We start from the raw sequence: 15,811 nt of genomic DNA, 5'->3' as shown, positions 1-15,811 counted from the left end.
CAACGTTTCACTTTGTTTTCTTCACTCTAATTGTTTACTACTCACTCTATCTATCTCAATCTGTAGATCTTAATTTTTTTAGATAGATATTAATTAGCTTATGTGCCATTTTTGTTTTTATAGGATAGTCCTTATCAGTGGCAGGAGGTCCTTCTATAGTGTATTTTCAGTGCTGCCCTATCGAGCAGGTAGCCACACAGGGTATGTATACCACAGCATGTCTCCTCCAGTGTGCCCCTCTCTCCCCTCTGTTCTCTGACGCCTTCTTCCTGTCACATGCTCTCCTATCATTGGTGATACATTGAGAAGGGTTGGTTTTGGTGGATGCATTTTTTTTTAGCTTACTGCATGAATAGGCAACTTTGGAGAAATTAGTAAGAGTGAGTTTATCTGCCCAGCAGAAATTGAGCAAGCAGCCCTGAATACATTTAATTCAGACATTTTAAAGAAGAAATGTTTCCCAGCCTCTGATCGGCAGCTGGTTTTGCACATTGTGTGCACCTTTTGACGAGGAACGCAATGGTGGTCTTAGTTTTCCGATGTGACTCTGGGAACACCACTTGGCAGGCTAAAAACATCTGATTGAGCAGGTAAACTCACTCTTGCTAATTTCTCTGAAGTTGCCTACTGCAACTAAAGATAAGGGGGGCACAGACCCATGGGCTGAACATTTAATGTTCTAGCTGCAATTAGGCTTATGAGGCCTGATGTACAGTACGTGTTCTATATGGCTGCATACCCTAATGCTTGTAACTTGTATCTTGCAATGTCTTCTATCATGGCTGAGGTCGCTTTGGGACAATCATCCCACGTTTCATCTTAATTCAACCCATATTTGTCTGTTGCAACTATCGCTGGCATCGCTATTATCATCTAGGAGACACCTTTCCTGAAGTCTGTGTTAAACCCCCTGTATCTACTGTACCATCTGTAGCACTGTCACTTCCAACACTGCTTGGTTTTTATTGTATTGTCATGTGTTATGCAACGGTTCGAGACTGCAAATCATCCGTGGCAGCAGGATTACTGAAGATTTCAGTTTTTGTGTTGTATACACACAAACATGGCAGTTTGTTATCAAGTGTTTCTTTTTTTGTTTATTCTCTGGCTGGGTTTAGAGAGATTAAATTTCTTGGCACCACTAGAAGAGAAAAATGTTACCGGCTTATCTGTCTAGGACGCTTGTTTCCTCCCCTAAAGCAACACAAATCTCTGTGTTATGGAAACTCCTGTAGGTTCAGAGAGCCTCCGGTCTCCCACCTACCTAGCTATCCTTAGCCAGGGAGGATAGCTGTGGTCTGGCCTTGGGTCTGATAACACCCCTCTCCCCCCAGTCACATGACGCAGCGTGTTTTGGGAGGAAGCGAAAGAGAAAAAGGATAAACAGCAGAGAATACAATGGACAGAAAAGAGAGAATGCACCACACTGGGGCTTACAGGAGGGCATAACAGGCTCAAACCATTTGTGGAATTTCCTAAGCCGGGCCAAACAGTGGGTGGTCGCGGGGTTAATGACCCCCCCTCCCCCCAGGCGCTATCCAATAGGCACATGTTGGACTGGTCACCCCTGCTAATTGACAGTTTGACAAGTCGGGTCACTTTGGCTAGCTCGGTAAAGTGTTCTTACTGCATGGTATTGATAGTTGACTACTCTTGACTTCCAAGTGCCTGGTAATTTCAGTTCAACAAAGGGCTGTTGAAACGGAACCACGTGGCTCTTTTAATAACCGGTGTGGTCGCCTCCCTCTTCTCTCCTCTTTTGGCCCAAATCCACGTATTGGTTCAGCACAGCCTTCGCGATAACTGGGCGATTGAATTATAACGCTAATTAGCTCAGGACTTAGGGGAATTTCTGCTCTGAATTTATGAGAATCCTGAAGTAGTGGGCAGTGGGCTTGTCACATTTGATAATCCTTCCTACTTTAGGATTAGTCCTATTATTATTTTGAATGTTGAAAGAACATTGGGCCAACAGTAAATCCCGTTGCCATTATATTTCAATTATCCGAGCCCTGTTGACTGCAATACACTGTGATTGTTTTGTTAGCCTAATACACGATTTAGAGACCTTAGCGTAAGCTTGTGAGCACTGTGCACTTTGCTTAGAGATTATAACACCACTAACATTAGAACGCTTGAAAGTCGGTGATTGTTTGCATGTTATTTAGCAACCTCTGAGGCCTAATGACTTGATTTCCTAGAGCCGTTCTACCGCCTCAACAAACTGAAATCACCTCGTCGACATTTTCCGGCTTGCTTCAAAGAAAAGCTCTTCTCCTGGGTTACTGGTTCCCAGCTGTGTATGTATGCTACGTTTTGCTTGCTTCACATCACAGCTGGGGCAAATGAACATGGACTGAAATTAATCTTTGATCTCCCGGGTGACGGTACGTCTTCACATTTTATTTTACTCACTCGGAAGCATTTTATATGACCTAAACATAAACTCAGAGCCAGGGAAATTGTTGAATTGTTCCAACATCTCACAATTTCAATGGAAAGTCTGTTCTGTTTACTGGGGGTTGAAAACTTGATTAGAACGTAAGATTAGTTATTTCCACTCCCAAGTCGCTTTTGATTCATCATGGCAGCACTCTGTGAGCAGAGTAAACATCTGTTGAAACTTTGAGCAATTGGACCATTTCAACAACTTCGGGGTAAGTGTCTGGCCTGGATCTTATGTTTAGGAGATGAAGTTTGTTTCAGTCTATGCTTTAAGTCTCTATTCATTGGCCTGGCTGTGATATGAAGCAAAGTGTAGCGTACATATACAGCCAGGAACCAGCAATCTCCTGGAAAGCTTTTTGTCCTGCATGTTTTCCTTCCTAATCTCCATCCTCCCTATTCTTTTGACTTGTCTGTTGCCTGGGGATCTCCATGCGTACGATGATGTATCTATCAACACGGTCCTGATCCGTCTGTCTGCCAGATAACACTGTTTTCCTCGCAGCAGATCCACCGACCGCATGTCAACACAACACTAGGCCAAGTCATGTGATCGTGGCTCACTGTGTTTCTGCTGCAGAGCACCTCCCTTTGTATCAGTGGCCTTAGCCTGTATTATATTATGTCTTACCGTCCGTGACCTAAAGTCATCTAATGCTCTGCGGACAAATACATTTTCTATTAGAATAGCAATCCAATTTTGAACACGGATAAGACATAGTCTCTTAGGATGCATTGAGGCTTTTAGTCATTAAATGTGAAGATCCCCTAAATCTTTAATTCAGCATGTTGTGAACGCCTCAGGCTGTGTGGTTCGACAGCCAACATGGAATGCGGGACGGCGTCTGGCCTGTACACACTTCACATTCAGTCAGGGGCTCTGTGACGTTTGCTCCACTGACACAGTTCCACAGTAGCCCCTCTGCTCCAGCAGAAGCATATGATCTCTTGGAAATCTCCCACAGTAGTATGGCATTTCGAGTACTAGTGATGCAACACATGAGCTTGCAGGAGACTACCGTCATGCCCGGACTGAAACCGCACTCCCTTCCTGCCCCCCCCTCCCCCTTCCCAAGGGTGCACTTGACTTCTAAATTGTCCCGACACACACACCCAAAGAGACAGGCAATTACGGGATCTAGGCCAATTGATGAGCGCAGATCGATAGTGGGCCCATCTGGCTGTGTGCTGGAGGTGAGCTGGAAGAAGCAGAAAGGTTACACAGGAGGTGGAAGTACCTTCAGCGTTATGGTGTAGCGTCTGAGCTGTAAAGTGTCCTGTGTCCCCGGCAGGGATGTCAAGCCGGAGGGGGGACGTCAGCGGCACCCGTCAGGCGGCGTCAGTGCCAAGGAGATGGTGGTCGGACTGGAGGGAGTGGAGTTGGGCGCCGACGGAAAGGTGAGCAGCTGTGAGGAGTGTGTGGTACAGTAGGCGCTTTCGGACCAAACGGTTCTTGGGACTGAGAGGAACTGCCCAGAAGCTCCCCAGAGAACTACATACCTGCAGGGCTTTTTCTCTGCTTGCATTTGCACCGTCAATAGGAACGCTGACGTGACGTAAGCCGGCCGTGCTTCTGCTGCCTTCCCTGGAGACAGTGGCCGGGCGTGTGCAGTGAGAGAGCTTGGCTGCATTCCTTTTGGGCCAAATCGTGAACATTGGAAATAGTGTTACTTCACATATAAACACAACAACACTGCTTAACTATACAATCAGAGATTTGCTGAAAAGAGTTATAGTTTTTTGTGCATAGATCACATTAGATAGATCAACTTACAACTAAGCATTTCCTGGTTGATAACAAGATGAGAGTGCTAAAATGGCCATTAGTGAACTTTAAATACTTAACCTACAAACATGAAACTGTTCTGACAGCACAATATTGATGTAACTAAGACATTCGCTGGGAAGAATGTTTTTAATGCATAGGTATTTCAACTACAATACGAGGTTGACTCGGGAATTGGCACATCTGAGCACACTTAGGTCTGAGACCACAAACTTGACGTCTGGACCAACCACTGCACACTTACGTCACTCATGGTTCCCCTGCGTTCTAAGAACTACGATCGTCCTCAGTTCCTGCAGTTCTGACACAAAGAAAAGGGGTCATCCCTCCAATAGTTATTAGAACTAAGAAAAAGTTCCTCCAGTCCGAAAGCGCCTAATATCAAGGTTGTATGTCTACAGTTCCTACACTCTTTACAAACACACTGTACAGAAACCCTCTGTTAGGAGGCCCACTGTAGTGTACATGTAGCACAGAATTTGCTTACCAGTTGGTTTCCATGTTATACCTACACTTATGTTTAAATGTGAGGGATTGTCTAATATTCTGTCCACAGACGGTGTCCTACACCCAGTTTCTGTATCCCACCAACGTCCTGGGTGGACGGAGGAACACCATGGACTCCACCTCGTCTTTCTCCCAGTCTCGTAACGCCAGCCACCGCAGTCTCAGTCTGGCCCGTGCCAACAGCAACCAGAGCAGCATAGATACAGGTTGGTCCGCAAGCTTTCACAGATCGACTTGCTCTCTGAATCAAACCCAAGAATCTCCAGTTACAATATACATCTTACTATTAACTCATTGACTGCCAGCTATTAGCCTTATCCTGTACTAGCTACTGCCACCGCTGTAAACGATGGGAGTCGCTCACCTTGTTTGCAGGGCTATAACTACCGTAATTCCTCTAATAGTAACCCCGGCTTGTATTTGTTTCAACTGTAGCGGATACCAGGCTTGTATTAGGAGGAGGCATGTATAAGAGAGAGGCCTATATTTCTAATTTTCAAACCGATCATAATGAATAAATCAACATTTTGTGTCAGTTTGAACCCAGTAAAATGTACTGGGTTCATTTATTGAAACCAAGTACTGTATGAAATACGGTAGTAAACAGTGCAATTACAGGTGGTCAAAAAAAGTTAAATAAAGTAAAATAGTGCAATCACAATACTGGTATAATAATAATAATAACTTCGTTTTATACAATTCTGAGGTAGGCTTACTCTCTTGGTAAACATTAACACCATACCATTATATGGTATTTACTGCACAGCCAGGCCAGCATATAACAACAATAACAAAATATACCCGGCTTGTATTAGGAGGCTGGCTTATAATTGCTTAGCTCAACAGCGCACCCGGTCATTAATAGAGACCCGGTTTTTAATTGAATACCGGTTACTATTAGAGGAATTACGGTATATATTAGGGCTGTCAGTTTATCGCGTTAATTAGATTAATTAATTACACAGCAAATAATCGCGTTATGAAAATTAACTCAAAATGTATTACAATTTTTTTTTTTTTTTATAATAATATTTTTTTTTTTATCTCATTCATTCCATAAGCATGTAGAATACACATTTACAGATTTTTTTTAATATGGTCCATTTGCATGTTCTTGGTATCTGATTCTAGGGACATCTATGAATCTCAGGGAATGTATTCCCAGTGTCAGAAATACTGTGGGCTAGATCCACAAAGAATGGATTGTACGGTGCAAGTTGCACCCTTACTTACAATTCATTATGAATTGAAAATGGGGGACCCTGATGTAAACAAGACGAAAGTCTTTCTCTGGTCTGCATTCCCTTAACAATTGTGTGTATTGAGCCGTACTGTATTGTACCCATTCTGCAATCTGTTAATAACATTTTCATTCAATCAATCAATCTGCGCTGTGATTGATTGAATGAACATTTTATTTTGAGTAAATTGTAATGAACCAAATGAGAATATCAATAAATCTTTTTTTATCTTTAACTGTGAATAACACCATGCTCAAATTGACCAGACCTGAAAAATCTAAGCAAATTAATAGATGGAAGATGATTAAACAGAAGGTTTTGTAGATACAGTACTGAATTCTGCCATCCGGACACATGCAATTTGAAATATGATTATAGAATATAGAATATGAGGCATAAAATGGTAATGCGATTAAAATGCGATTAATTAGATTAATTAATTACAAATCCTGTAATTAATTAGATTAATTTTTTTAATCGCCTGACAGCACTAGTATATATACATTATAGCCATGGATGCAATACTATGGGGTCCCGAAAACTATTCAATGCGATCGGGTAAAGCTCTCGGTCCAGGCTACTAGAAAACTCCACCGGAGGAATTTCAATGACACACAGCCACATACAGAGTCTCAAAGGGAGTGCAACATCGGCCGCATACCACCAGGCGGCGGTATTGGACTTTTGCGATCTCAGACTCATTCCCTATGATTACACAGGCTCCCTGGATGGATAACGATTGGAAATAGCGAATAAAAGGAATAACGATCAAATAACGTATATATACGTGGTTGGCGTTCAACGATTGGCGGACAAACGCGTATTAAATCGTTGTTGGCAGGGAGAGTTAACTTAAAGGTCAATACAAATAAATTTGGTTTACAAAGGTGTGTAAGACTTTAAACTGATTAAATGTGCTGCAATTTAGCAGTTACACAGTGCATTAACCTCCATACTTATTTGATCAAGTGAACTATTGTTCACTTCCTTCTGTTGTGGTTGTGCTTCGTGCAGGGAATGACCTTGGGGACCTTCGAGAGTATGACCCCAATCTACTGGATGACCCCCAGTGGCCTTGCGGGAAGCACAAGAGAGTCCTCATCTTCCCCTCGTACATGGTGAGAGAGCACTCTGCACGCACCAAGTCTGCTGAGTCCATGAAACTAACAAAAACAACAACAGCGGCAACAACAACAACAACAGCAACAAACCTACAATGCTATGCCATTGAGAGTAGAATGGAAATGTTGTTTTGGACACGGACACAGCTAGCTGAAACGGCTCCTGTTCATTTCAATTTTTGTATCTTATGCTTTACTTTGTATTGGCTTTTCTTTCCGATTGCATGTGAGAAACAACACGCACACAGTAAGGAGACTATGTTTTTTTTTTTTCCTTATGATAAATGTTACTGAGCGGTATCAACTGTTTTGGGGCGGGAGCCAGAAGCATCTGTCAGACCGGTCCAATCAGCAAGGTCATTGGCTCGAGCCTCTCTCTCGCTCTCTGCTCCCACTTACTCCACTGCTCCAGTCTCTCTCTCTCTCTCTCTCTCTCTCTCTCTCTCTCTCTCTCTCTCTCTCTCTCTCTCTCTCTCTCTCTCTCTCTCTCTCTCTCTCTCTCTCTCTCCTCTCTGCTACCGCGGGCCGCCGCCACGCTACTCGCTCTCTCCTGCGTGTTACCAGAAAGGAACGGTTGTTTTATTTAGTTTGAACAAATACCAGACTCCCACCTCATTCTTCGCTAGGCTCTGTTTTTGTTATGGGGGACTGGCAGAGTACACAAGGAGTGTCGAAGCGGTTCAAATGTTCAGTCAAGGCCAGACGCTGATGTTTTATCTTCTCTTCCTCCCCATGCCAAACCCCAGCCTCTCACAACAATAGCTATTGTGTTTACTCCAGGAACGTAACTAGTACTAGCTTCTGAACATTTCGCTCCATCACCGGTATGCTTAGAAGCCTCAACTTCGCCCTTAACTGAACTTTCCAGTTGTACAAGCAGTTATGCAGGATTTAACATGTATTAAGCAGGAGTTATGCATGATTTAACACGTATTAAGCAGGAGTTATGCAGGATTTAACACGTATTAAGCAGGAGTTATGCAGGATTTAACATGTATTAAGCAGGAGTTATGCATGATTTAACACGTATTAAGCAGGAGTTATGCAGGATTTAACACGTATTAAGCAGGAGTTATGCAGGATTTAACACGTATTAAGCAGGAGTTATGCAGGATTTTACACGTATTAAGCAGGAGTTATGCAGGATTTTACACGTATTAAGCAGGAGTTATGCAGGATTTTACACGTATTAAGCAGGAGTTATGCAGGATTTAACATGTATTAAGCAGGAGTTATGCAGGATTTAACACGTATTAAGCAGGAGTTATGCAGGATTGAACACATTAAGCAGGAGTTATGCAGGATTTTACACGTATTAAGCAGGAGTTATGCAGGATTTAACATGTATTAAGCAGGAGTTATGCAGGATTTTACACGTATTATGCAGGAGTTATGCAGGATTTAACACGTATTAAGCAGGAGTTATGCAGGATTTAACATGTATTAAGCAGGAGTTATGCAGGATTTAACACATATTAAGCAGGAGTTATGCAGGATTTAACATGTATTAAGCAGGAGTTATGCAGGATTTAACACATATTAAGCAGGAGTTATGCAGGATTTAACACGTATTAAGCAGGAGTTATGCAGGATTTAACATGTATTAAGCAGGAGTTATGCAGGATTTAACACGTATTAAGCAGGAATTATGCAGGATTTAACATGTATTAAGCAGGAGTTATGCAGGATTTAACACGTATTAAGCAGGAGTTAACACGTATTAAGCAGGAGTTATGCAGGATTTAACACGTATTAAGCAGGAGTTATGCAGGATTGAACACATATTAAGCAGAAGTTATGCAGGATTTAACACGTATTAAGCAGGAATTATGCAGGATTTAACACGTATTAAGCAGGAATTATGCAGGATTTAACACGTATTAAGCAGGAGTTATGCAGGATTTAACACGTATTAAGCAGGAGTTATGCAGGATTTAACACGTATTAACTTAAGCAGGAGTTATGCAGGATTTAACACGTATTAAGCAGGAGTTATGCAGGATTGAACACATATTAAGCAGGAGTTATGCAGGATTTAACATGTATTAAGCAGGAGTTATGCAGGATTTAACATGTATTAAGCAGGAGTTATGCAGGATTTAACACGTATTAAGCAGGAATTATGCAGGATTTAACACGTATTAAGCAGGAGTTATGCAGGATTTAATACATATTAAGCAGGAGTTATGCAGGATTTAACACGTATTAAGCAGGAGTTATGCAGGATTTAACACGTATTAAGCAGGAGTTATGCAGGATTTAATACGTATTAAGCAGGAGTTATGCAGGATTTAACACGTATTAAGCAGGAGTTATGCAGGATTTAACACGTATTAATTTGAAATTTATTTGAAGGATAAACCCCTTGAGATATGCTATCTCGTTTTCGAGGGGGTCCTTAACATAGGATACAAAACATACAATACAATACATAACAAAACAAAAAACAAGACAACAAATGCACTTATACACTGACAGACGCTCTCCCAAGCTCACTCCCACAATCCACACTGATTCCTCCCAAGAGGATCACCAATATATATATATATGTTCCCTTATAAAACACAAACAAAATTATAATTTGATCTGAAAACGACATTTAAGCCCTAACACAGTAAATCAATAACAGGTGCAAGTAGTCTGTAGATGAGTGAACAAAGATATCTTGAATAACCGGTAAGAAGTAAGAGATCTGAGTGAACTAGGCAGTTTGTTCCAATCAGCTGGTGCTTTATATTTAAAGGCAAGTCGACCGATAGCTTTGATGGTTCGAGGTGTGGTAAAGAAAGGAAGATCTGTGTGTCTTAAATTATAAGTTGAACTATATGGTGTTAAGAACTGCTTTAGATAGGGGGGATAATTAAAGTAAATACATTTGTAAACAAAAAGCAACCAATGAAAATGTCTTCTGAATTGGGGAGAAAGCCAGTTTAACAACTCAAACATAAGACAGTGATGGGTTCTATAAGGACACCTCAATATAAATCTGCAAACACTATTATAAGTAAAAGTATTAAGCAGGAGTTATGCAGGATTTTACACATATTAAGCAGGAGTTATGCAGGATTTAACATGTATTAAGCAGGAGTTATGCAGGATTTAACACGTACTAAGCGGTTAACGAGTTATCGCATTTTCCTTTTTACAGAAGGTATGTTGCAGTAACATTACCCAAAATTGTAGAATTGTTGTTGTGAAAATGACGACTAAAGCCCTTTGATCTCTATCCAATCTGCTTTCCCGAAGAGATTGCATAATCTACCCTGGCCTATTGGCCCATCAGTCAGTCTGTCAGTTGTCAGTAGTTGTAAAGGATATCAGATAGCTTGTCCACGAACAAGTAATGAAACTAGTTTGCGATAATTTAGTTAATTATAGTGGTTCAAAAACATCCACAGCAACTGTGACAATACATTTTTCACCTGCTAGCACAGTTAGCTAATGTTAATCTCCCATAGCAACCGATCACTTTCAAAGGATCCAAACTGTTCCCTGGCAACAGAATTCCAGTGAAACTTGTTATTAGCAAACATTGCAACAGAAATAGACTTGGGTCCTTTTTAGAATGTTATTGTGAATTTGGGGCGGCTAAGTGGCGCAGTGGGCAAGGCGCTCGCCACTAATGCAGGAGATGCTGGGTTCGAGCCCAGCTCTCGGCGTTGCTACCAGCTTGGCTGGTCGTTCATACTAACACAATTGGCAGTGTTAGGGGTGGGAAAGCTGGTGGGTGGGGATTGGACATTGTGGACAGCGACTCCTACAGGTCGGTTGGTGCGCCTGTACAGCAGAATCAGGAAGTATCGGGGGCAGCGTGAGCCTCCCACGTGCTACTCCTCGCCACTGAGAGATTGCGCTGTACAGGTGAAAAGATGCGACAGCTGCCTCCTCGTGTACCGGAGGGGACACGTGATGCAAGGCTTGGTCCTCACTGCAGCCGACCAGTGGGAGGCATGGTCCAGCAACGTTCGAGACAGGGGAGGGAAGAATTGAAGGGAGAATTGGCGAGGCGAAATTGGGAGGGGAGAAAAATAGAAAAATAAGGAGAAAAAGTGGATAAAAAAAAATTATGGTATTGTGAATTTGAAGCGGTCTATAGATAGCACCGGCAGAGAGGTTTGACAGTGGAATGCGAGGCTCAGGAGAGTGCTTCTTTCAATGGACAGAAGGCCACGCCACCTCGGCACACTGAGAGTTGGATGTGCTCACAGACCTCTCACGGGTGACGTATATCGGCTGCTTTCTCGCTTGCCCAAAATAGCCTGGAACCGTTGTATTTCAGGTCAATGACATCCGGTCATTTTGTGTTAGCAATGTGACTCTTAAAATTAGGCTAGTTAACAAAACGTATAATCCTCCTGTAAAATTACATTTGACCTCTCGTCCCACATGCAGTTTAACGGACAAAATTACTGATAAATGGGAAAGGAAAATATGGTTAATTTTCACCATAGGTGGAGGGAATAAGGACCCAGGGTTTGTCAAAATGATGACAACGCGTGAGTGGCTGAAGTAACATCATTGGTGCTCTTTTTAAGATGCTTCAAGTGTAGTTAATGATAGCATACCGCGGCATATCGTCTTCATTTTTAATAAGGCTGTCTCCTCAGATGTGTGAAATACTATCATCTGGGTATAAAACATGAATGAAGACATTTTGTATGTGGTGGGATAAGAGAGACACATGACACAATAGTAGCTCTTGTGTCATGTGAGGTCAGTGCTTCTACTCTACTGTTAGTTCTACTCTCTTACCACTCAGTACCCCTTACTGATTAGTGTTAGTTCTACTCTCTTACCACGTTAGTACCCCTTACTGATTAGTGTTAGTTCTACTCTCTTACCACTCAGTACCCCTTACTGATTAGTGTTAGTTCTACTCTTTTACCACTCAGTACCCCTTACTGATTAGTGTTAGTTCTACTCTCTTACCACTCAGTACCCCTTACTGATTAGTGTTAGTTCTAGTCTCTTACCACGTTAGTACCCCATACTGATTAGTGTTAGTTCTACTCTCTTACCACGTTAGTACCCCATACTGATTAGTGTTAGTTCTACTCTCTTACCACATTAGTACCCCTTACTGATTAGTGTTAGTTCTACTCTCTTACCACATAAGATGTGTTATTTTATATATTCTTCACATGAAATAAGCCAAGGTCAATGAGTCTCAGGTTAAACATTTTTTATATTGTGTAGTTTATCTTTTAGTAAACAAACACCACGCAGTAGATTTTGTTATCAATGTGTATCACAAGTAAACATGTGCTAAATTTACTGTGGACCGTACAACAACTGTCAAGTAGAGCTGAACAATATGGACAAAATATCATTAATCAATCACTTTTACGATTTTATATAAACATGTTTTTTTAATTGCATGATAAATTAAACAATTTAATCATAACAAATTAAACAAAAGATTGTTGAACTTAAATTCACTAATGCTAACGATATTAGCTAGCTAGCTTAGCTGGTTGAGACAGCTAGGTTTGCACTTGCTAACATTACAATTGCCTATAGGAATCACGTTTTCTTGCAGCTGGGTGGCACAGCGGACTAAGCGCTCGTCACCAATGCAAGAGACACTGGTATCGAATCCGGCTGTCAGCGTTGCCTCCGGCTTGGCCGGCCGTCATACTGGCTCAATTGGCAGAGTCAGCGGGAGGGAAGCCGGTGGGGTTGTATTCTGGTCGTTGTAAACAGCGACTCCTACAGGTCGGTCAGGGCGACTGCACAGCGAGGAAGGGAGATGGTGAGGGTAGTGTGAGCCTCCCACACGTTACACCTCACCAATGAGAGTCCGCGCTGGCAGGTGAAAAGAAGTGGCTGGCTGACTCCGCATGTATCGGACGGGACATGTGATAGTATCTATCAACCCTCCCTAGACCGGCCAGTGGGGGGCACATGCGAGCAACGACCAGGAAGGGGAGGGGGGATTGGCATAACGACTAAATTGGGATGGGAGAAAAAAAAACAGAAAAACAGGAGGAGAAAAAGTGGATAAAAAAAATGAATCACGTTTTCTTATTAAAAGGCCGGAATTGGGGCGGTTAGGTGGCCGAGCGGAGATTGCGTTCGTCACCAACCCCGGAGCTATGAGCTGGATTCGCCTGTTCGAATCCAGCTCACAGCTCCGGGGTTGTCACCAGCTTGGCTGGCCGTCTGCACTAATACAATTGGCTGTATTAGAGGGTGGGAGAAGCTGGCGGGGTGGGTCCGGGTCGTTGTAAACAGCGACTCCTACAGTTCGGTCGGGGCGCCTGCTAAGCGCGGATAGGACTTGAGGGGGATAGTGTGGTCCTCCCACACGCTACGCCCTCTCGATGAGAATCCGCGCTGCCAGGTGAAAAGAAGCGGTGATTGGCTGGACGTGTGTCGGAGGAAGCACGTGGTAGCCTCCACTCTCCCAGATGATCTGACTGTGGGGGGTAAGTGCGCAGCGACCAGGAAGGGACTGGGAATTGGCATACGACTAACATTGGGATGGGAGAAAATCTGAGGAAAATGGAGGGGAAAAAGATCAATAAAAAAAAAAAAAAAAAAGGCCGGAATCGATTGAATTATACATACAGTAAGCAGCATTGTATATTGAATTGAATTGAAAACCTTTATGTATCCCCGTAGGGAGATTCAGGTGTCCATCACAGCATCAACAGCATTAGTACATGTAAAACATTGTTCATATTGTTCATCGTTTTTTAACTGCATATGACAATAAATTTGAATATAGCAGATCACCTAATCCGCATCGCTTAGCCCGTCCTGGCCCTGCCTGGTTGTCGAGCTTGATAGCTACTGGCACAAAGGACTGCCCGAAGCGCTTTGTGGTATGTCGGGGGAGGATGAGTCTGTGGCTAAACGTATCACGCATTGCTGTCAGCTCGTCATGGAAGGGATGGCTGGGGTTATCATATATGATATTAAGAGTGGCCAATGAAATACATTGAGCTTTGAAAGCTAGGAATTCAGTGTTAGGTTTTTCGCTCTGGTACATCCAGCATCGACAGCGACCTCTACTGTTCCACAGCAGCCACTGACCAGGCTGCCTGCTGATGTCGGATTTGACATGAGAGGTAGCGTTAACATTTTTGTTAATCGGCCACATGGGCGCGGTCACCTACCGATGATGATTATCGATAAAGGCCCAATGTATCGGCTGAGCGATGAATCGATCTCCCACTACTGTCAAGTACATGTTCTGTCTCCTGGGTACTGGTGCCTCCTGTCCCAACACTCGGTCGGTATCATGGTGCGATAGTGGAACCTGACACTAGTGTGAGAAGATCCAATCACTCTCGTCAGTAAAGCCAATGGCACTTCGTTTGTCTAGCTTACACCACCATTGGTTTTCCCTTTCAGACCACTGTCATCGAGTATGTCAAACCCTCCGACCTCAAGAAGCACATGAATGAGACCTTCAAAGAGAAGTTCCCACACATTCGTCTGACGCTCAGCAAAGTCAGGAGGTATAGCAGAAGTATATAGTGTGTGTTGTAAAATTATAGTAAAATGTTGTTCTGCAATATTCACCGATACTGTTTGCTGTAATGTTTCGTATGATAAAGATTGCCATTGTTAATGATGCACTAGGTACGTTTCCAACCATTTGGAATGAGGACCATGTAGACTAAGCCGTACATTTTACATGATGGAGGAAGCATGTCATTTAGAGCTTGAGTCTTCGTGGTTCTCATTCCACCGGACTAGTAATGAGGACCGTGTCGAATCAAACCACTAAATGACATGCATGTGTCACGTAAATGTACATGGTTGAGTCTACACAGTCCAATCAATCCAAATGATCGCAAAATTGTACTCTGTATATTCATGTCTCTGTCTCTTCTATGTTTGAGTAATAACCGTGAATCATTTCCCCGTCTCGACCGCTCCGTCCTCTCCTCCTGCGTCGTCGTCGTCCTCTCCCTCCACCCCGCCCGCAGTCTGAAGAGGGAGATCAGGAAGCTGGCACAGGACGAGTGTGGCTACGAGGAGCCCACGGTGGCGATGGCCTTTGTCTACTTCGAGAAGCTTGTGCTCCTGGGCAAACTCAACAAGCAGAATCGCAAGCTCTGTGCCGGCGCCTGCGTCCTGCTGGCAGCCAAGATCGGTGGAGACCTCAAGAAGCACGAGGTCAAGCACCTGATAGACGTGAGTTTCCCCCACAGCCGGTCTCGCCTGAGGGGCACTGCTGCAGAACGGCCGAATGGAAATGTGAATTTAAAATTAAAATCTCCCACAAATTGGCTTTTTTTTTTTTTTTTAAACCTGATACTCAAGTTGTCACTTTTGTTACATGTCAGTACAAGTAACAGTGGTGGAAGAGGTAGCTACACAGTTCCTTTCCTTCAGTGAAAGAAATACCCAGCTAAAATGGTACTCCGGTAAAAGTAAAGGTCCTCCATTCAAAATCCTACTTAAGTAAAACTAGAGAAGTATTTGTGTAAGTATCAAAAGTGAAAGTATGAGTTCTACATGGCGTTTGTGTGTTCCAGTGCTTGGGAGCATTCAACCATCAAACCTTGACCTCTAAAGGTTATAAGTGATAAGTGTGGTCCAGTTATGCTGCTCTGATTACATTCAACAACTCTGAAGTTTGCAGGCTTCAAATTTGAATCAATTCTTGCCATGTTTTCTATGCAAAATCGTGTTTTCCCCCAAAGTAACTAGTAGCTGATGAGTTCAGATAAATGTAGTGGAGTAAAAAGTACAAT

At 42.9% G+C, this 15,811-nt stretch overlaps 1 protein-coding gene across 2 annotated transcripts in view; it reads left to right on the top strand.

Moving 5' to 3' along the window:
* Positions 1-15,811, top strand: part of cables1 (Cdk5 and Abl enzyme substrate 1) — a 32,412-nt gene that overhangs the window by 14,584 nt on the left and 2,017 nt on the right. For both annotated transcript variants that reach the window (XM_084327510.1, XM_084327511.1), the window contains exons 4-9: positions 124-201; positions 3,738-3,843; positions 4,788-4,944; positions 6,994-7,097; positions 14,460-14,566; positions 15,041-15,248. In XM_084327510.1, the coding sequence (XP_084183636.1) occupies positions 124-201; positions 3,738-3,843; positions 4,788-4,944; positions 6,994-7,097; positions 14,460-14,566; positions 15,041-15,248 (760 nt within the window). The remainder of the gene's footprint in view (positions 1-123; positions 202-3,737; positions 3,844-4,787; positions 4,945-6,993; positions 7,098-14,459; positions 14,567-15,040; positions 15,249-15,811) is intronic.

The sequence above is a fragment of the Notolepis coatsorum genome (assembly GCF_963971535.1).
Source record: "Notolepis coatsorum genome assembly, chromosome: 13".
Lineage (NCBI taxonomy): Eukaryota > Metazoa > Chordata > Actinopteri > Aulopiformes > Paralepididae > Notolepis > Notolepis coatsorum.
This window is presented reverse-complemented; position numbering and strand designations above follow the sequence as displayed.